We start from the raw sequence: 22,783 nt of genomic DNA, 5'->3' as shown, positions 1-22,783 counted from the left end.
CTCGAGCAAACGACCCTACTGTTCCCAGCCGAGTCACCTGAGCTACAGCCGCCTGTTGTCATATCAGTTATGGTTGCAGCTTTTTAAAAACCCGGGGGTCACATTTCCAAACAAATATGGTTTGAAATAAGTTTTTATTGCTCAGAAAAAAATAGCTTCATTTCATTGATTTTCCCCTCAGTAGAGAATAGTTCACAATTACTGTGAAACTGACAACAGCCGTTGTCATTGAAGCAGCCTCCTAGCCTTGGAAATGAGTCTATTGAGATATCCTGTTGAATTTTAGTACTGTACGCACATTTATTTACTGTATTTTAATTTCGGAAATTAAAAAAACTAACTTATTACCGTCAGCTACACGTCTTATGTTTAAAGTTAAAGTTGGCTTCCATAAATTGGCCACCATGACACCTGAAACTGAGCAGATGTTTCATTGGTTACACATTCAACTGTTCCTTTGAGGGAGGAACTTGTATCGCTTCAAAAAAACAAAAAAAAAGAAATTCTAAACCAACCCCCCCACCCCCCCAAGAACATTTAAACTACTCCAAGTTAGTTGTGCTGTAAAGTCACACAGAAAACCAGCAATACTTCCTAATAATTTAAGGGTTTTGGTGTAAAAATAGAAGTCTGACGGGTAGTGCGAGCCCAGTTAGTTAATGGTTAAAAATGAATTGTGGATTTTCTCCATAATAGCAATAAAAATTGCACTTTCTTCATCAAAGCAGGTGTTACTAAAAAATCAACACAAACATCTTGAATCATCCCTCTTTATTTTGCAAAAACAAGAAAAACAGTAATATGTGTAACGGTTTCAGGCTTCCACTCGCATCCTGGTTTAGAAACCTGCCCACAGAGTGTCATTTTTTTTAAATACATACTCACAGTCAAGTTCAATTCTTCCCTCTGATCTATCTCTAACAGCGTACACCAAGTTAACAGAGTCAGAAACTCGACGGGACAGGAGAGGGAATCAAGGGAAGAGGAGAAGACTATACAACAGAGCTGTCAAAACATTTCACACCGGAGACTTTACCTCAGACGTACTGCAACACTTCCAAAAACACACACATTTCACGTCTCCCACACACATATCAGTTTCATTTCTGTTCATCCTTGCTCCAGGCCTTTAAACTCACATATTCACACAGATCTGACTGCTAGAACGAGACAAGAAAAGCAAAGAAAAAAATGAAGAGCGCAAAGATTACGATGCTGTTGTATCCATACTCACTAACTGTTCCACACTGAACAAAGTCTGGGTAAAAACCTGGATTGAGTCTAGTCAGTGGCTGAGGAGACGTGGATAAAAACGAAAGAAGGACTTCTGCACAATCCATATCCAGTTATTCCAACGTTTTAAAGAGATTGCAACTTATCAGGAAGATGTCCCTTATATTTTATACATTCATTAGATTGTCTACAGAAAGAAGGAACAACCTCACCGTAAAAAGGTAACTAAACACAAAAATAAAGAAGAAAACACCTGCTCTGTCTCTATGGGTCAGTTTGTTTCGCTTTTATTTCCATGCAGTTGTCCTGTAACATCCTTATTTTATATTCATCGTATGTTTTTGCATCTCATTTTGATCTATAAATGTTGTTTATCTGAATCTATGCGTTAGATTTTGTAAAAAGGAAGAAAATTAAAGGGAAATCGACAAACGCCTGTCTTATTTAGTGTCGAAGGTGATCAAAATAACAGCTACTGACAGAGTAACATGTTTCCAATTGAAGTCAGTGGCTGTCTCCTTATGAGCTGTAACACTGATTGCATTGAGATGAGGTCTGTTGTGTCATTTGAAACGAGGAACAGTGAGGTAGCAACGCTGGCTGCTGTACACTGACTGCAGAGCTTTCATAAAAAAAGATCGACAGCAGGTGCTCCCAGCTTTTCATGTTCACACCAAGAGGAGGAGAGGGGGAGAAACCTGAGGTCGGGTATTGTAAAGAACGCTGGTGAATAACCCTAGTTTCACTTCACAAGTGGCTGGGCCAAGACTGGGCTAACTGGGTGAGGAGTGTCACGGTGTTCCACTGGAGTGATTTCTGAGGCAGTAAACACGGCAACAGTAAGAAAACGGGGTGACAGACTTGTCCACAAGAAGTGCTATTGAGGCAGAAATACCAGAGATCTGTTCAAATACTGACCGGGGTCATCTGAGATAAAGAGTCAAGACGTGCAAGTCAGTGTGGAGCGTCACAATAACAGGCTGGGGTGGTGGCTCCATAAAGCAGGCATTAATCTAAACACTGTGTGCAGTGTGTGTCTCTTTACACTGAAACTACAGATCCGTCCCTTGTGTTCCGTAGGTAAAGGGGAGGAAGGGAAAGTGTTGGAGAAAGGCACATCCTCCTCTTCTGCGGGATAGAAAGTCATCATTCGGGAGCCGTTTACTGCGATGGAGGATAGAAACGTAAAAGTCAATAGTGTACATTGTGTCGATATAAACACATTTTAAAAAACCGCTCTACATCCCTACAGTAGATTTGAACCTGAAGTATAGAAATGTGCATCATTTCCACAGCCTACTCTACCATGGTAGAAGTAATATTGGCAAGTAGTAATAAAGGCTCAGTACCTTACGTGGAACTACTGCATTTGCATCCTAAGAAGACGTCTCCTACCCTGAGTAGCAGAGTTTAAAAGTCCATGTTAGAGTGTTTGTTTTCAAACATAGATATATATATATTTTTATTAGAATTACTGTTTTACAGAACATGTAATGTAAAAAAAAAAAAGGTGATTGGAGTGATTTAGAAACAGTGTCATTACATAGTTTAATTTTTACATCAGCTGTATTTAGCCATTTATTTTTACTCAGTGTTAATTTTTAGAATTGGTTGACAATGTCATAACTTTTTTAATGAATAATATAGCATACATACAATGTATTTGTGTAAGAAAGCAGTCTTCTTTAGAGTAGCTTTGCAGCGTCATATCGGTGCATAATGAACAGACAAAGTGTCCATTTTCACTCACTCCAGCTCAAAAAATTCACTATATTGGCCACCATATTGTTAACTGGTCAACTGCCCCCCCGAAAAAAAAAATATGCCATATCAGTCGGGCTTCTAGTCATTACACACCTTGTTCTACTAAAACATCCTGATAAAAGTTGGTCTCTCTCTCAAAACCCTGTTATACTCTGCCACCATGGCTGGGACGTCTTGTTCCTTATATACTGATCAACAGTCGTACATGGAGTCCTTAAAGAATCAGAGATCAGTCTAAAAACAGTGTTATCATCTGGTACCTCAGAAGCAGGGGAATCGCCATCGTCTGGAGCTGGGATGATTCTACCCGTCATGGACCCCACTCCCAGCACCTTGGGACGCTTTTCCTCTTTAGGCGTTCCTTCTAGAACCACAACAATGTACTCTCTTTTGGGGGTTTCTTCCACGGTCTCTGCAGGGACTGCAGCTGCTTCCTCCAACACCGGGCTGGATACCTCTGCCGCAGGGGCCCCTGCAACTTCTTCCTCAACCATGGTGGTGACTGGTTCTTCGGCCAGAGCAGCAGTAACATCAGGCTCCACCGGTGCAGAGACCTCTTCAACAACTGGTGCAACTTCCACTGGTGCAGGGGCCTCTTCAGCAACTGGTGCAACTTCCACTGGAGCAGGGGCCTCTTCAGCAACTGGTGCAACTTCCACTGGTGCAGGGGCCTCTTCAGCAACTGGTGCAACTTCCACTGGTGCAGGGGCCTCCTCAACAACTGGTGCAGGGGCCTCCTCAACAACTGGTGCAGGGGCCTCCTCAACAACTGGTGCAGGAGCCTCCTCAACAACTGGTGCAGGAGCCTCCTCAAAAACTGGTGCAACTTCCACTGGTGCAGGGGCCTCCTCAACAACTGGTGCTGGAGCCTCCTCAACAACTGGTGCAGGAGCCTCCTCAAAAACTGGTGCAACTTCCACTGGTGCAGGGGCCTCCTCAACAACTGGTGCTGGAGCCTCCTCAACAACTGGTGCAACTTCCACTGGTGCAGGGGCCTCCTCCACAACTGGTGCAACCTCCACTGGTGCAGGAGCTTCCTCAACAACTGGTGCAACCTCCACTGGTGCAGGAGCTTCCTCAACAACTGGTGCAACCTCCACTGGTGCAGGAGCGTCCTCAACAACTGGTGCAACCTCCACTGGTGCAGGAGCGTCCTCAACAACTGGTGCAACTTCCACTGGTGCAGGAGCGTCCTCAACAACTGGTGCAACCTCCACTGGTGCAGGGGCTTCAACAACTGGTGCAACCTCAACTGGTGCAGGGGCCTCTTCTGCTGGTGCAATTTCTTCAACAGGCAGTGCCTCTACTGGTGCCATGGACTCCTTGATGTCTTCAACAGCAGCCGATAGCTCTTCCTTGACTTCAGTTATCTTTGGTACCTCTAGAGCAGAGGCAGCTGCCAGCAGCACTGAAACACAAAATCCAGCCATCCAAAGATCACTGATGCTCAAGTTACATTTTCCCACATTAGGGCATACAACTTGTGTTGCTTAGCCAAAGGTAACATTTTGTGAGAACCTTGTAGGGTAAGAGGTTTTAGTGCCAGCTAATCTACCTGGTGGATTGTGACTACATGCAGGTGCAATGCCAACCTCCAGCAGTGGAAGAAGTTGGAGACACAAAAGGCGTAAGAGGAAAGCAGTGTTAGTCACCATGGATACAGTGCCACAAACCAATGAAAAAATACACAGCAATTCTACACAGACAAAAACAAAACACGCCTATCAATAATGGGCATATCTGGTGGTTTAAGAAATAAGTAAATCTGAGTGATGATATATTAGCCAATGATTGTTTCTTTTCTTTTTTTTAAATCAGTACATTTTTGATAGATCTCTTCACAGATCTCTTGTCAGTCCTCTCTGCAGAAAGTGGAATTTTTAACAATACATAGGGAACATAATGAAGGTCAGTAATTCCCAACCGGGGGTACATGTACCCCAGTGGGTTCTTATGCAGTTGGCAGGGGGTATGTGGGAAGCTCAATACGCAATAGCTCAATTAATCTGAAAAAAAGATTTGATTACAAGAATATCAGCTGTAGCGCTAAAGACTGAACACTGCCTGTTGCAGTTATAAGATCGTGTGAAAAACACTAGTAAGCGAACAAGCACACGAGTTTTAACAGGTAGCTTAAAGTAATGAATACGTGGTAATTAAATAGCTAAAAGTAGGCTAATGACTGAACAGTTAAAACAAATAGCTTAAAGTATTGGATAAACTGTTAGAATAGCTTTTCAGATAAGTAAAAGTGGTAGTACAGTTGCTCACCAAACCAACCTAAGGATTGACAGTTCAAAAAAAATGAACAATAAATAATGTATAGTGTTATACATTTGGCACGAAGATTGGGAATTGATGGATGGGTGAGTGTGTTCATCCGACAGGGCAGTGGAGAGAACGAGGACCAAAAAAGGTTGGGAACCACTGCTGTAGGTCATCGTGCAAAGACAGTGTTTGCGAATGGTGCACAAAGTAATTGTGTCTTGGTGTATAATCCCAGTGCATTTCTGAAACAGTGGAGCAGTAGAACTGCAGCAGAGAGCAGTGAGAAGGTGATGATGCATTTTAATCCCGCTGATTAAACTGAATTTTAATTTTTAAACATTACATTTTTAAAACTTAAATGGAATATTTAGGTAAAAGACCAATTCAGACAAATTAAACACGGCAGTAAACCTTTCCGTTTGATAAAAGTTTTATTGTATGGCTTGATGGATTACCGTTAACTGTTCACAGTGCTCGTTATTCAGTTATAAGCAAAATAAAATTTGATCACATTACGGGTTGAATCACTTGTTACCTAATGAGTTCTTATGATTTCACATTACACTTAAGGAAAATAACACACCGCAGCAGTTACAGAGTTTTTAAGGGAGAGATCTCATGTCCCTGGAGGATATACACAACTATACGACAGCTTAACATTTGACTGCCTGCTCTGGGACACCTGCTGGAGAAGTACAACATTACAGAGGTTTCAAATCAAATACAGTGTTTGGTCAAATCTCATAAAATAGTATTAGGGCCTTCATAACAAAAAACAATAGTACGAGCATTCTGACAATTGTTCCCGTTTGTTCTCCATGTCATTGTAATTGTGTGTGGCTAGTTGAACCTGATAAAGCTGGTGGTATTCTCAGCTGTTTTTTAGTTGCATTAACTGTGCCCATTAAGGGCCAGTCTGTATGACTGTTCGTATTCAGTGATCACATTTATTTCACCCATAACTGTAATTGAGTCACTTTAAGACCTCACCGTCACTTTGGAAATGTCTCACTAGCCGTGTTTCCATTCGACTGTCAAGCAAATTTGAATTAAACTTTAGAAATATTGCATAGAAATGCAAATAAGGTATGTTTTCATCAACTGTTTTATGACTTTAATCCGCCAGGAAACAGTAGAGAAAAGAAGTAGAGGTTGCTAACAAAGCTAACAAACCTCTGCACTTTTCTCTTTGAGGTTAGCTAGAATTGACCATCTTTCATACGGTCTATGAAGACACATCTGGGAAGGCGCCAGCAGGAAACAACTGATCACTCGTGAGTTAAATGTTGATGTCAGTCTACTTGGAAAAGTAAACTTTTCCCATGACAAAAAACAGCTCAAGTGAGCGCAAAATCTTTTAGCGTGATTGAGTAAATTTATCGAATTGTATCTTTTCCGTCGAGCTTTTCTAACGCGGTGCTTCAAATGTGCATGAAAACACGTGAATGGAAACACGGCTGCTGTGGCGTGCAGCTGTAAATCAAGAGGACCCTGCAGAGAAGACAGCCTTGCTGGGTTTTAACATCTCTAGGCCCCATAATAATCTGAACAAATATAGACATCATACAGTGATCTACACCGCACACCAGAAGAACCTCAACTCATCCTAACACTTCATTTGTACAGTGATGTCCTCTATGCCCACACCAATAAATACAAGAGAAAATATACATTTTTAGGAAGACCAGAGAGAACGGTGAATAAGAGGAGAACCCGGGTACCTGAGGAGAAGCAGCTAGCCTCTAGTTGTTCTAGACAGTGACTGTAAGATACGGGATGTATTGTTCCCAGTGTTGTGACGTAAGGGAAAGATCTGCTAGTGGTTTAGAGATAGCCGTGTGTGTGGTAGTTGTGTGACCCCCTGTAGTGAATGTGTGGAACCTCAGGCCTCAGAGGCAGCTGCCTCCTCCTCCCCAGGTGGAGAAGTCGTACCGTTGTTCTCGGGCTCCTCAGCAGCGGCTGGTTCGGCGACAGCCTCGGCGCTCTCCTCGACGGCTTCGGCCACTTTCGCCACTTCTTCCGCGACCATCTCCACTTCGTGAGCGGCCTCGGCTACCTCCTCCGCCACCTCGGCGACGACCTCAGCGGCCTCGGCGACTGCCTCAGCGACTGCCTCAACTACAGTCTCGGCCTCGCCGTTAGCAGCTGCCTCCTCCTCTTCGCCAACCTCAGCCTCTTCACCGGCCTCCACAGCTGCCACTTCCTCCTCCTCCTCCTCCTCTGCAGCTGGAACACAAGAACCAGAAACAGTTTATTAGACAGGGCGGTGGTTTGATTCACAGGGTTAACACATTCTGTAATCTACTACAGTGAGCAGCCGTTAGTCAGTTGCACACCCTAATCAATATTATATCAATCAAATGATAATATATCAAAATGAATCACTGGTGCAGCCAGTGTTTTCTAAAGACGCATGCAGTGTGAAACGCTGCATGTAAAAAGATAAACAAAGCACTTTTTTTTTTTTTTAAATGAAGCAAATTAAAAAAGCAGCATTAAACAACATATTAACACTAGCTGGGTTTCCATCCAAGGTGTGTTAAACAACGCAGCCGAGACAGAAAAGTCTGAAAAAATGGTTCATAATAATGAAAAATTATATTTATTGTATTTTGTGGGTCCAGATGGATCTATCTATGTAAGCCATGCCCATTCGAGTCTTGAGTTTGAATCGTGTCCAAGTCATCTTGTTATTCCTTCTCCAAATTTCCATACAGTGTTTCTATAACCTGACACTGATTCTCATTGCCTCAGCATTTCCATCTGGGAACTCTGGTTTGGAGAAAATACTGGTTGCTGATTGGATAAACCATCTGTCTGTCACCAACATACGGGCCAAATCAACCAATCGGATCAACGAAGCGTATGACGTACTAACAGCGTTGAGGTAAAGCTCAGAAAGTAGACAAAATGTCAGTAAAGGATATTTGCCGTTTGTGTAACATGAATTTATGGATCAAAGGCCCAATTTCAGGAGCCCGGTCCATGTTCAACAGAAGGATCCAAGAGAAAAAAGAGTTAGAGAGCAGCTTGCTCCATAGCTGCGCTCATCTCATCTGTGGAAGCCTCCATGTTGTTTACACTGAACAGTCTCTTCTCGTTTCCTCACTTAAATCCGCCTCAAAACAAACGCTGATTGGTTAGGTCGCCTGGCAAACTTCTCCAAATTCTCTACGCCGCACGTTACCAGACTGATCTGAGAGTAAAATACAATGGAGCTCAGAGATCAGGATGGTCTCACGAGACTAGTGTTTCTACAGCAGTAGAGTGCAGCTCTACGGTGTAGATGACAGAAACGCAGTGCTGAATATGTAAGATTTGTTAAATGTCAGGGGCCTTCAGGCAGTGAGGAGTTGCGTGTTTTAATGTAAACACGACAGCAACCGTGCCCCTCTCCTGACTTGCACAACTGAATTGACGGTAAAACTTTCCAACTTGCTGCCTTTCATCTGTGAATTGGACTCAAGTTTATACCAAGAGTACATCAACTGTGTAAAAATGAGACGGTTGGATGGAAACACAGCTACTAACAGCTAGGTTGATAACAGCTTAGGATGATCCACAGGTACTACTTCTAGAAGATACCACTGCCTCAGCAAATACTTCAGCTGAAAATAAAAACCAAGAGGGGACACATTCACTACAGAAACTGCATGCAAACTTAAAGAAGGGAGTAACACAACAGAAAAGAGAGGGAGAAAGGAAGGAGTGCAGGTTAAGGTGCAGGGTAGAGGGGGTGAAGTTGAATCTTGGTTCTTACCATCCAATTAACAAACTAGGTTTTATCAGGAACTCTGACAGTAAGACCGACACTGAGACACCAGGGGTAGGTTGTGCGTCTTTAATCTTTAATTGAGAGATCCCTCTGCCGTTCATTTTACATTGACCCATTAACACAAGAGTTACACTTGACATAAGAAAAAAAAGAAATCCTTCACAGAATTGTCCCAAGGTTTTAGGCTGAGAAGAGCACTCTTTCTTAGCAGTACAGGAGGGGAGGAAAGGAGGAGAGAGGGTCCAGTTCTAGGACGAATATCCATGCGGCCACAGTGGACCTTAGCTTTACCATTACACTGAAAAGAGTAAAGACATAAAGAGTTAGAGAAACGGGTAGAATAAATCTAGCTCTTTAAAAAGTTTAATTTACACAACAATGGCATTGTCAACCCTAAAATCAACCACAGAAGCTATGCATGTGAACTAGCCAAAAATGGATATGGACTGCTACCAAGATGCACTGGTGATGTTGATGGTGAGCGCTCAATGAGAAAAAACCCTGAGTTATTAGCAAATTAGGACAAAGTCACCAGTTTGTCTCACTTGGAGCAGAGATGTCTACAAGTGGTTTAAGGTTGGAAAAAAGGCAAGACTTCGTTTTTTATCTAAAGCCACAGGGAAGTATGAAGAACCCAATGAATGAGTGAGAGAAAAGAGGGATTGAGCGGTATCGAAGGAGGGGTTGTGTACATAACCCTAGATTTGTAAAAAAAAAAAAAAACTCAAACACTCTCCTGAGACCCGCTTCCCAACAGCCTATAATAACCTTTACCATTCAGGTCAATGCTTAACCTTAACCATCTAACCCTAACCATTCCAGATCAATCCCTAACCATAACCATCTATAACCGTTTCAAGTCAATACCTAACCTCGACCATCTAACCTCGACCATCTAACCTCGACCATTTAACCTCGACCATTCCAGGTCAATACCTCACCATAACCATCTAACCATAACCATTCCAGGTCAATACCTCACCATAACCATCTAACCATAACCATTCCAGGTCAATACCTTGCCATAACCATCTAACCATAACCATTCCAGGTCAATACCTCACCATAACCATCTAACCATAACCATTCCAGGTCAATACCTCACCATAACCATCTAACCATAACAATTCCAGGTCAATACCTCACCATAACCATCTAACCATAACCATTCCAGGTCAATACCTCACCATAACCATCTAACCTTAACCATTCCAGGTCAATACCTCACCATAACCATCTAACCTCAAAAATCTAACCTTAACCATTCCAGGTCAATATCCAACCATAACCATCTTATCATGATCATCTAACTAACTATCTAACCCTAACCATTCCAGGTCAATACCTAACCTTAGCCATCTATAACAGTTTCAAGTCAATACCTAACCTCGACCATCTAACCTCGACCATCTAACCTCGACCATCTAACCTCGACCATCTAACCTCGACCATCTAACCTCGACCATTCCAGGTCAATACCTCACCATAACCATCTAACCATAACCAGTCCAGGTCAATACCTCACCATAACCATCTAACCATAACCAGTCCAGGTCAATACCTCACCATAACCATCTAACCATAACCATTCCAGGTCAATACCTCGCCATAACCATCTAACCATAACCATTCCAGGTCAATACCTCACCATAACCATCTAACCTTAACCATTCCAGGTCAATACCTCACCATAACCATCTAACCTCAAAAATCTAACCTTAACCATTCCAGGTCAATATCCAACCATAACCATCTTATCATGATCATCTAACTAACTATCTAACCTTAACCATTCCAGGTCAATACCTAACCTTAACCATAACCATCTAACCTTAACCATCCCAGGTTAATGCCTAACCTTAACCATCTAACCCTAACCATTCCAGGTCAATACCTAACCTTAACCATCTAACCTTAACCATTCCAGGTCAATATCTAACCATAACCATCTTATCATGATCATCTCACTAACTATCTAACCTTAACCATTCCAGGTCAATACCTAACCTTAACCATAACCATCTAACCTTAACCATCCCAGGTTAATGCCTAACCTTAACCATCTAACCTTAACCATTCCAGGTCAATATCCAACCATAACCATCTTATCATGATCATCTAACTAACTATCTAACCTTAACCATAATCATCTAACCTTAACCATCCCAGGTTAATGCCTAACCCTAACCATTCCAGGTCAATACCTAACCTTAACCATCTAACCTTGACCATTCCAGGTCAATGCCTAACCTTAAACATCTCGCAAGACTTTACAAATCTTGGGTTACCATCTAGACACGACCCAAAGGAGGGGACTGATATAGTGGTCTTTGAGGATAAGGAAAGGTGAGGACAGAGGTCACAAAGGAGGACAGATTTGTCACAATTGTATTGGCCAAGTATAGCCGAGCTCTATGAAGAAAAAGATGTGTTACACGTATATACACACACATACGTTCTCAAACCAGCAACTAGGATGAATGGCAAATAAGGAAACAGCCATAGTTTAGGTACTCTGGATGCTGTAGATGATTTAGTGCCTCATAATCTGTCTGACAACCCTCTGAGTTCATGTTGACATGATCAGAAATTATCTTGTGTCACAGTTGATTTATTGTCCTGAGGATGTCACTGCAGGAAAACATCCTCTGGAGAGTATGAATACGCTCAGCAATTTTCATGGCAATCTGCCAATTCGACTTTTATACTTGTGGTGTCCTATCACAGATTTTAAATCTGGCGCAGAGGACAATAGAGTCCAGTATCACTGAAGCGCCCTGTTGATACTGAACAGCACTTTTTAACCTCATCTCAACTGATGACAGGCAGATCACTTAGCCTTCCTAATTAGTTTTGCCAAAGTGAGTCCACTCTTAATAATCAGACCTCGATACAAGCCAGAGAACACTGCATTAAAAGTGCCCAGGTCTGCACATTTGAGGATTTCTTCTTCACTCATTTAATTTGAATCTCATGTGGCATTTATACAATTTCATCTTACATTCGTCTGAGTCTGCCCAAGGATGCATCCAAAAATGTGTTAAAACCCCTGTGTGAGCCTTAATTAGCAATCCCTTGGCTTCTCCATCAGTGACAGGACCCAGGATGTGGCATTCTAATTATACAATAGGTTTTCATCTTTCAGACCCTTTATTGTCTGTGTTCATACGGTATATTGCATCCGTCTGGTAGATGAGACCACACTCTACTGTTGCAATCACATCATTTCCATTTGAGGTGTAGCTATCTTAACTTCTGTGTACATCCTTTGGTTAATTTCCTTCCCATTGTTGAGATCTAATTTTGGAACTATGAGTGGTAAAGACAGTGATTAGTGTGATCATGAGTTTTGGAATCAGTAAGTTCATTACAAGCAACATGCCAACATTTCAGTGAGCATTCGCAAAGTTCTCAGTGATAATGAATGCAAGCGAAATATCTGATGACAACTTACCCTCTTCTTCATCCCCTCCTGCAAGCAAACAGAAATAAAAATCAGTCCATCAAAATTCACAGAGACAAGTCACAGCAGCCAGCTCAGGTGAGGCGCAGTAAAGAAACACAGGGTTTATCAAAAAGAAGGAACTCTAGGTTTGTTATCCTCAAAGCAATTTCCGTCAAAAGCAACTGGACTTGGTTATTTGTCTAGGAAGACGTTTCACCTCTCATCAAGAGGCTTCATCGGTTCATGTACGCATCTGACCAGGCTGGGACTGGACCAGGACCAGGACAGGGCTGGGACTGGTCCAACTAACTGATGTGGAGATCCAGGTGTTTCACCTCTCACAAGGCCCCTTCCCAGGAGATTCAACAATCTAACCTCAAAGAACAACTGTTCACAAATGGCCTCCTGTGACTCCAACGGCCGTCGTTATGACTCAATAGAGCACTAGCCAAGTCCAAACCAACTTCCCACCAATGACTGTCACTCCAACAACGGTCGTTGGCACTTGGAGCACAAAGGTTTCCAGTGACATCATCGGCTTTGTGAGAGGTTAAATACCTGGATCTCCACACCAGCTAGTTTGTCCAGTCCCAGCCTGGTTAGATGCGTACATGAACTGATGAAGCCTCTTGGATGAGAGGTGACACGTCTTCCTACACAAATAACCAAGTCCAGTTGATTTTGACTGAAATTGCTTTGGGGATAACGATGACCTGGACAAATGAGAACATTCACAGGCTTATAGGTTTGTTACTTTGGCTGAACCTCTTTCTGTTACAGTTTACACTCTGTTACACCTTGGTTTGATACAAATTTCAATCTTTTCAAAAACGCTGGTACTACCATTTGCCTTTGTACACTGCAGATCAAAATGAGAAAAGACAGGGGGCGGCCGGTGGCTGAGTGATTAGAACAGTCGCCCCATGTTAAGAGGCTGAAGGTCTTTGAGGCAGCGGCCGGGGGGTCGACTCTGACCGGCCCTTTGCTGCATGCCTCCCCTCTGCCCCATTTTCTGTCTGTCCTATATAATAAAGGCTTGAAAAAAACTGCCAAGGATTTTCCTGAGATTCTCTATGGGGTTTGGATCTGGACTCTGGGCTGGTCATTTCATTGTTTCAATATTCTTAGCTTCAAGGAACTGCTTCACCTGTTTGACAGTGAGCATTGTCTTGTATGAAAATTGCAGCTGATTGGGAGACAGTTGCAGTGAAGGTATTGCATGTTGCCAAAGGAGGTTCACAAACATTTGCATTCACCCTGCCATGTAGCTGTAAAAGAGGCCCAACTCCTGCTGCAGAAAACATCCCCAAACCATGACATGACATTGAGTTGTTTGTGCTTTGTCGTCTCGCAGGTCTCTGCAGGTGGTGCCTGCTGCCGTGGTCCTGCATGACGCTTCCTGCTACTATTATAATTTAAAACCTTAGCTGTGCTTGTTTCTACTATTCTGCTGTATTAACTGCCATAACATATAAGTCATATTCACATTACTATAGATATTATTATAGCTATTGGAAGTGTGTCTGTCTCGGTCTTTGTGTCTGTCTTTGTCTTTCTCTGTCCATCTGTCCGTCTTTTCTCTCTTTCTCTCTCCTTTTCTTCCTCCCCAACCGGTCAAGACAGATGTCCATCCTCCATAGAGCTGGGTCTGTCTAACGTTCCTGCCTGTAATAGGGAAGGTTTTTGGTTGCCACCGTACTCTACGGGGGAATTGTTGAGTCTATGTTTATCATAAATAAGTCATAGAGTGTGGTCTTTACCTAGTTTGTAAAGTGTCCTGAGATAACTTTTGTTATGATTTGGAACTATAAATAAAATTGAATTGAATTACATTATGACATTACATTATAAACATTATGTTGGCATCAGACTGGGAACGACTGACCCCAAAGTGTCTAAAGAAGTCAGTTAAATTTGGAGGGGGTGTCAGAGTCCAGATCCAAACCCCATAGAGAATCTCTGGGAAATCCTTGGTGACAAAGTAAAGTCTAAAAAACCCACTACAGTTCCTGAACTGTTAAAGAGACTGAGTCAGAATGGACTCGGATCAAACCAGAGCAGTGTGAGAAACTAGTGATGTCCTGTGGGTGCAGATGTGCTGAAGTCATTCAAAGCTGTGGCCTCTACACTTCCTGTTCATTTTTGAATCCTACAGAAGAAAACATTGTTGGAATCTTCTCTTCTGACACAATGAACACTGTTCTCTAATTCTGATCACTGTTTTTTTCTTAAATAAAGGGTGTTTGTTTAAGTGCCTTGGTTATTTTAATGAAAAACATGCTAGTACAGCAGTGGTATAGCCACAGCAGATAGTCTGTCAACTTCTGAACAATAAAAAGTAACAGTATTTCAGAATAATATAATAAGTATTTAGTGTAGATGTGCTTTTTTTCAAAGAATATTAACAGTGAAACAGCCCATTACATTTTAAATATGCCTGATTAAAAGCATCCATACAATCAAGTCTGTGCAAAAATCTATTTAATATAACAAGCTTTGGGTCAGAGATCTTTAAGGCAAGATCAGGTAGATGCAGACATTTAGACAAACTATGAAATGTTGCCAACATCTGAGTTGAATAGATTTCAGTTTAAATGCAACTCCAGCCCCTCAGCTAAGCCCGATACTGGGTGAGCAGTGTTTTTTGGTAAAACTTTAATTCTGTGGAACCAACTACAATTTTCAAAACTCAGCCCCAGATTCAATAAATTTCCTATTATATGTGAAGAAAACACGTTGAAATTGGTCTTCTTGATACCAGCAGTGAGCCTGACTCTGAGCCAATGAGTTCATACAGTGGACTTATCTCCTTGTCTGCATTACATTATTGCTGTATTTACTCGATTCATACGTCGTACAAATGGATCAGCTAAACAAATCTACAACAGAACACAGGCAGTTGGAGTTAGTGCAGAGCCCGCTGGCCGGAACAAATAAACACCCAGTGATCACAAACACTGATATACTCAAACAAAATACACAGAGTCGTGTGTGCTGGACCAGAGGATGTTTGTGTTCAGAGGAAATTAATCTGGGTTAGAGAGAGGGAAGAGTCCAGTAAAGGCAGACTAATGTGAGCGTTTGGGCAGAACCAATCCATAAATTGTTTTGTAATCAAGAAGCATTCAGGATTAGGGTCAGGTGAACGGTTTCTTTCTTAAAATCACATCGGGAGCATATTGCTGAACTGCCAAAACATTAATGAGTTTGACTGTTGCCCGTCTTAAAGCACTTGAGCAGCAGTCCAAGACCGTGGTCCAAACACACATACAGCACAGCTGCCATTTGTGTGGTGCGTCAGTGAGATCCCTCGCTGCAGAAATAAGCAGGGGATAATCTGGGACTCTCCCACAAGCCTTTGCTTTGGGTGAACTCAATCTGTTTGCTCACAGTAAGGCAGCAGCCCAGGAAATAAACGAGGGCTACGGGAATGAAAGAACCACACTACATCTCTAGAGCTTCACTGCTACTTTACGGTACATTTAAGGAAACTTCTGTGTTTGATTTGTGCTTTAAACAGGTCTTTTTGTTGTTGTTTTTTGTGCCAGGCTACAGTCAAAGTCTGCACCTCTTCATAAAGACTGAAAAATCCCAGAAAGAACAACGGTGAAGAAAGCCTGAGCTAAAGGACGCATCAATGTTCATTTCTCTCATAAAACTATATCATTTTGTGATTGTTTGCATTTCTGGTTAAGTAATGCTTATTAAATGATTTTGTGTTTCTGCAGCCCGCCTCCTCACTCACACCCGGTCCTGTGAACACATTGCCCCAGTTCTCCACACTCTCCCTGTCAAACCATGCATCGACTTCAAAATACTCAGACAGAGCCTTCTCCTGATCAGCATCCCGACTTTGGAGCTCTCTCCCCCAACCTGTCTGCGACTCTCCCTCATTCCCCCGTATTCAAATCCCGCCTAAAAACCTTCCTCTTTGCCCAAGCTGCCCCTAACCACCTTCACCTCTGTCTTCTCCCCTCGACTTTGCCCCCTCTAGTCTCCACAGCCAGCCAGCCCCTCCCTCCCTCCCTCCCCATCAGACCCGCTACCACCTTTATTTTCCAATCCCTCCTCGCCACCATGCCCCTACTTGTAACCGTCTCTGTACCTGCTTTATTTCTCTGTCTGTAATGTTATTTTTATTATCAGCTATGCCACATTCCATTATGGCTTCTGTTTACTTTTGTGCTGTCTTTTACTTGTCCCGCCCTGTCTGTCATTACCCCTTTCTTGTTTTCTGAGGTTTTTGTCATTGTAAGCGTCTTCGGTTTACTGAAAATCGCTATCTAAATAAAAGGAATTATTTTTATTATTAAATAAAGCCAATACAGCACTGCTTCATCTGCTGTTTGTAAGCCCTCATATCAGCACTAGGAGCTGTCCACAGCATTACCCACTGAGCCTCGCGCCTGCCTGCTGCGGTCCTTGAATCTTTTGAACGTTGCTATTTGATAAGAACAAGATGAAATGAAAGGCTTGATAAGGGACTGATTAGCCTTGGAGCTTCTAAAATAAAAGCAGCTATCAGACCTGGATTGTACCTACACAACAAAAACAAGTGAGCAGAGTTTGATCAGGGGTCAATTTTAGCTCCACACAACCAGCGAGCCAGTGGAGCTCTGGGCTCTGATCAACACTGGTGTGGTCTGGTAAAGTGGCAGGGGAGGAATACTTACTCTTTGGTGGCCATGGTTTGGGTACCCACTGGTCCTTGGGTCTGGCATTGATTTCTGCAATGCGTTCATTGAACCTGGTGTGGTCTGTGGACACAGTGTTGTATGCCTGTGGAGAGACCATTCGCTTTATTTGTCATTACCTTTTTGTTTGTTTGTTTGTTTAGGAGCAGTGTTGGGAAAGTTACGTCAAAAACATTATGCATTATGTAGTACTTTTTACTGTCATTTCAAAGTAATTTGTTACATTATGATATTACTGTTTGGGTCAATGCAAGGAACAATCATAGCAAGAACAGACAAAAGGTCAAAGTCTGGTAAACAGTGATGGAGACGCTGTAACTTCAGGCCTATTCATATTCAAATGAATAGGGCGTTACGGTATTGTAACGTCTACAGACATAACATGATATTTCAGGAAGTGGACAGATCTTTTGGTTTCGCACATATAGTTCACTTAACTATAATATTCTTCATGGTCCTTGTCTAACAAACTTGGCGTAACATGCTTATGTCCATCTTGCGGATGTATTGTCCAGCGTTGGATCTGCTGCAGCCATCATCTCTTTAATCACACAACAGGAAGTAGCTTCTGCCTGTGGTCTTTTCTCTTCTGCTAAACTCTGTGTTTTTCGGAGAATTTGTATTAAACCAAAACACCACTTAGTTTCGGTTAAAAAAAAAAAAAAAAAAAAGGTGTAATATAAAATGTCGCTAAAATAATGAATTAGAGTAATTATATTACTTTTGTCACGCGTTACTCCCAACACTGTTGCCGTCATCCCCCTTGTTAAGTGTAGGTTAGTGACATAGTATCATGTCGAAGGTGAAATGATGAAACGATAAAACTTACGTATGCCAATGAAGCAACTAAGGCTCCCCCACACAGCAGGGTGTAGACGATGTTCTCCCCTGACCCACCAGGAAGTGAGGACATTGGTCGCCGCTGCACAACTGCAAAGAGTTAAAAGGGTCACAGGTTAAATCTTTGCCAAACCAGTCGTCATTTCTTTGATGGAGCCTTTATTATTGACCCCCACGTGTGTGGATATTCTCAAAGGAACGGGGTGACATAACAGTGGGCTCTCCAGGAGGATCCACGTCTGTGTGTCCCCACTGTGGATGGAGCAGGAATAATGTGCCGCACGAGCCCACAAGCTTCAGCGATCAGTGTAAAAGAGATTGGAGAGAAAGTACCCTTAGACGCTCTGTTGGCTCGTGACACCTCCCACTCTGATTGACTTCAGCACGATAGATTTAGGGCCCGTCCACACGAGGACGCGTTTTCCTGTAAGCGCACATTTTTAGTATTGTTTTGTCCGACCATCCACACGCAGCCAACCTTATCAGAGCCTGAAAACTGTCTTTTTTGTAACCAGGTCCCAGAGTAGGAGGATTTAAAAACGCCCCCCCTGGTGTCGCGAAACCGCGTACTCTGTTAAATGATAACATCATCTCCCCACCTCGGACCTCTAACCCTCTCAGGGTCACATGACAACAACAGTGCTGCTGTGAGAGAGGAGAGAGACACGGACCCACAGACTGTTTACTAAACTGGACTCTGAGCCACATGCATGGGAATGAATTAGGCCCAGCACAGATTTCTCCCTTTTCCCTAATGCTCTGAATAAGGAGCTAAACTGCTCTCTAGTCTCTTTTTATAAATAAAGTTAAGAAAGCTAAGAAAGTGTGAAAAGTCTCTAAATCTAGCGAGACCGTGCCCGTCTGTGAGGACCCAGACGAGTCCGTGTGGACAGAAAACTTTTTAAGAACGATGGAGGGAAAAAAAGGTTGTTTTCGGTCGTGTTGACGTACCCTTAGATTGCCAGAAATATGCCCGTCAGCACTTGTTTGACACCTGCAACATGACACTCTTGACACCCTTGGAAAGAAAAGACAGTTTGGTTTCGTCCCGTCTGTTTTAATCAAGTGTTACAAGGAGCTTTAGAATACTGCAGTTAGGTTTCAGGTGATAAACTGGTAGGAAAATTCTAACCAGTCCTGGATCACACTCGTTAATTTGAGTAAGCAAAACCTTTGGTTCGGGGCTCATGCAGAGAGCTTGGCTCTCAGTATTGCTGCTTGCAACACACACACACGCACGTGAAAAAGGAAAATATTAAATGTAAAAAATGTAAAAATACACGGGAGGCTTCCAAGTGTTTCATCTGACTTAATCTATGATGCAAACTGTCACATTATTAATCCTTTTTTGTAGGAGGTTTGTCGTGTCCAGTGTTGAGGGGGTTAAACTAATCCAGAGTGCAGCACTGAAACCACTCCCTGACATCTTGTTATTCATCCTGATAATCGGCTCAAGGCTGAGGTACCAGTTGGGAGGATAAGGTGGGGAGAACTCATGACCAGCGGAGGGGATGCGGGTCAACAGGTCACGGGATAGACCATGATACCCTGCTCTGGTTAAGTGGGACCACCAGAGTGGAGAAAGGCTGGACATTCGTGTCCGCGCTGTCAGGATTTAATACAGTGGACATTACTTTGGTGTAATCTCTTTAGAGGTCACCGGGCGTGCCTGGCAGGAAGGCCTGACATGCTAACATCTTTTTTTAGGCTTGGGCTTTTCATTAGGATGCCGGAGCAGCCAGGACAGTCCGATGAAGAGGGGGCGGCCTGGTCTTAGGTCACACCGCAAAAGCGCAACGGCTGCTCCTGACCATCGAGAGGATAAATGGCCTTCAACCAACACTGAACACACTGAGCCCAGAACCTGCACGCCACAAAAAGCTTCAAAGTAGACTTTTTGTTGGACTGTTTTTTTCCTACGGTCCTGTCCTGTTCGACACTTCCTACTAAATGCTGCTACTGTGAAGCACTGCACAACTGATGGTGTGTGCTTTAGTGTCTTATACTTGCAACTCCACTTAAAGGTTGAATATGTAGAATAGAAAGCTAGATTTGTTTAAATAATACACCCACGGGGCGTCTCAGGGGTACAGAATCAAAGTATTGCTTTCCCATAAGAAAATCAATTTAGTCTGAATTAATATTTTAAAAAACTTTGACTTTCTGTCATGATCCGTTTCCATTGTAGTAGCCAATAGCGTTGGGCGTTGCTGGTTGCCAGGGTTGTCTGTTGTTGCTACAGAAACAAGAATCATTGTGAGTTGAGAGCTAGCTAATGGATTCCACAGCACTCACAGAAAGACTTCCAGTTGAAGACAAATGTTAAATACTGGTGTAAAATTAATTTATTAGTCCAAATTAGTCCAATCAGTCTCCATGTTCAACCTTTAACGGTCTGCGCTTAAATGGAGCTCATGACCTAACCTGAGAAATAGCCACCTGTCGTAGTGAGCTGGAATGCCGACTCAGCCAGACTCTGTGGGCTCATTCAAAGTGCCAGCAGTGGTTGAAAGAGATTACGTTTACTCACATACTGTACTTAAATACAATTTTGAGGCACTCCTGTCATATATACTTGAGCATTTCAATTTTAGGTTTCTTTAAACCATATCACTAGATTTCAGGGGGAAATAATGCACTTTTTACATTTATTTTTTGCTGTATTTAGTAACCTCCCATTGGTAAAGGGACTTGCACTTATAAAGCGCCTTTCTAGTCTTCTGACTACTCAAGGTGCTTTCACACTAGTCACACTAACCCAATCACACAGATGGCAGTGGACATATACATACCATCTGATCCAGGGGTGCCCAATTCCGGTCCTGGAGGGCCTCTGTCCTGCATGTTTTAGGTTTCTCTCTGCTCCAACTCACCTGATTCTAATGATGTGCTTGTTATCAAGCAGCTGATGCTCATCACAGTTTGATTATTGTTAGACTCAGGTGTGTTAGAGCAGGAGAAACCTAAAGCATGCAGGACAGTGGCTCTCCAGGACCGGAATTGCCCAGCCCTGATCTAATCTAACCATTCCCACACCCACGAGCAGCACAGGGAGCAATCGGGGGGTTCAGTGTCTTGCCCAAGGACACTTTGACATGCGGACCAGAGGAGCCGGGGATCGAACGGAGGACGCCCCACTCTACCATTGAGCCACAGCCACCCCTGGTTACATAACAGGTTATTATCAGAGATTTAAGAGAGCGGTTTGTGGCGGACATTTCCGTCAGCTTCAGAGGTATTAGGAGGTAGGGGAGACCAGGGTCGATCGGCACACTTTCCTCTCGTGCCAATTTCTCATATTACAGCAGTGGGACGCTTAATGTCTGGGCTGGAAATGGGCAACATTTATTACCACTTCAACAGCAGGTCGTTAACCATCAGAGACATTCTGCAGAGACATTCTGCAGACCGCAGACCGCACACACACACACACACACACACACACACACACACACACACACACACACACACACACACACACACACACACACACACACACACACACACACACACACACACACACACACACACACACACACACACACACACACACACACACACACACACACACACACACACACACACACACACACACACACACACACACACACACCTGTATGTGACTATATAACGTACCACTGCATTCTTTACATTACACCACTGTCACACAAACACACCACGTGACAGGCAACCATGTTTCCACACACAGCCTGCTGAAGGTCACATCACTACACGCACGCTGTGCAGTCCAGTTTAAACCAGGAGCGGTCACAGAGAAGAGGAGCGTGTCTCCTTCATTTATAGAGGTATTAGGGGTCCGGCCCACCGCTTTGACACATACCACTGATAAAGCGGAAACACGCGGTTACATAGTTGATACAGCCCCGTAGAACACTGACGGTGCATAGAGGGGCGTTTAATGTCGTTATGAAACGCTCCCACCAGGTCAAAGTGTCCCCATGACCTCTCAATGCGGAGGAACCTGAACGCACCTCCTAACAAAACCATACTCTAGTTTAAGTTATAGAGAGAGAACAAAGGCACAGCCACAGCCTCCCGGTCCAGCTTCAGCCAAAAAGCAGAGTTGACCTTCACTTCTCGCGGGCAGCCATTCCCCGGCACGATGCAGCTATGCGGAGGAACTCACGCGAGGACACGGTGTACTATTCACCGGGGTCAGCCACGAGCCGACAAAGGCAAGCCGTCACACTAAGCACAGAGGTTGGGGAAAACGGGATTTAACAAATAAAATCAAACACATAAATTCGGGTTTGAGTTGAGGCGCAATGCCAGGATGATGACACTCACCATCCCGGGGCAACCTATAGGCTGCACTCCGAGCCAGAGGCCCACACCTCTGCCAGGCCGCTCTGCAGGAAAACATGCTGCTCTCCGGGGCTACGGTGGGAATGAACGCTGCGGCTTCAGCTAGTGCTGCCTGGTGAATGGCTGCTGCTGCTGTTCTCTGCCTAAAGAAGCGTGCGGGGGGCGGGGGCCAGCCTGCGCTCTGTTGCGCAATATATGTTGTGCGGTGCCAAAATGTATGGAGAGTGGTTAATGCCACATGAGCGTGTATGAGAAGTTGTTAGTGCCACTAAACACAAGATGTTTTAAGGCATGGGTGTCAAACTGATCCAGTAAATGGTCGCTGTGGCTGCAGGTTTTCATTCCAACCAAGCAAGAACACACCTGACTCGACTTACTCAATCACCTGAACTGTCTTCACACAGTTGATTTGTTGGACCAGGTGTGTTTTTGATTGGT

The 22,783-nt window shown here is 43.4% G+C and overlaps 1 protein-coding gene across 1 annotated transcript; it reads right to left on the bottom strand.

Moving 5' to 3' along the window:
• Positions 1–776: 776 nt before the first annotated feature.
• Positions 777–22,499, bottom strand: mgarpa (mitochondria localized glutamic acid rich protein a). The gene is made up of 8 exons (XM_083915458.1): positions 22,328–22,499; positions 18,009–18,109; positions 17,159–17,264; positions 12,495–12,512; positions 7,198–7,491; positions 3,258–4,405; positions 2,583–2,629; positions 777–2,397 (listed from the first exon to the last, which is right to left on the bottom strand). Exons 1-7 carry the CDS (start codon positions 22,401–22,403, stop codon positions 2,594–2,596), a joined length of 1,779 nt encoding a protein of 592 aa, XP_083771584.1. The 5' UTR covers positions 22,404–22,499; the 3' UTR covers positions 777–2,397; positions 2,583–2,593.
• Positions 22,500–22,783: the final 284 nt, after the last annotated feature.

Source organism: Echiichthys vipera (assembly GCF_963691815.1).
Source record: "Echiichthys vipera genome assembly, chromosome: 6".
Classification (NCBI taxonomy): Eukaryota; Metazoa; Chordata; class Actinopteri; order Perciformes; family Trachinidae; genus Echiichthys; species Echiichthys vipera.
The sequence above is the reverse complement of the archived record's forward strand: the minus strand, read 5'-3'. Positions and strand labels throughout refer to the sequence as shown.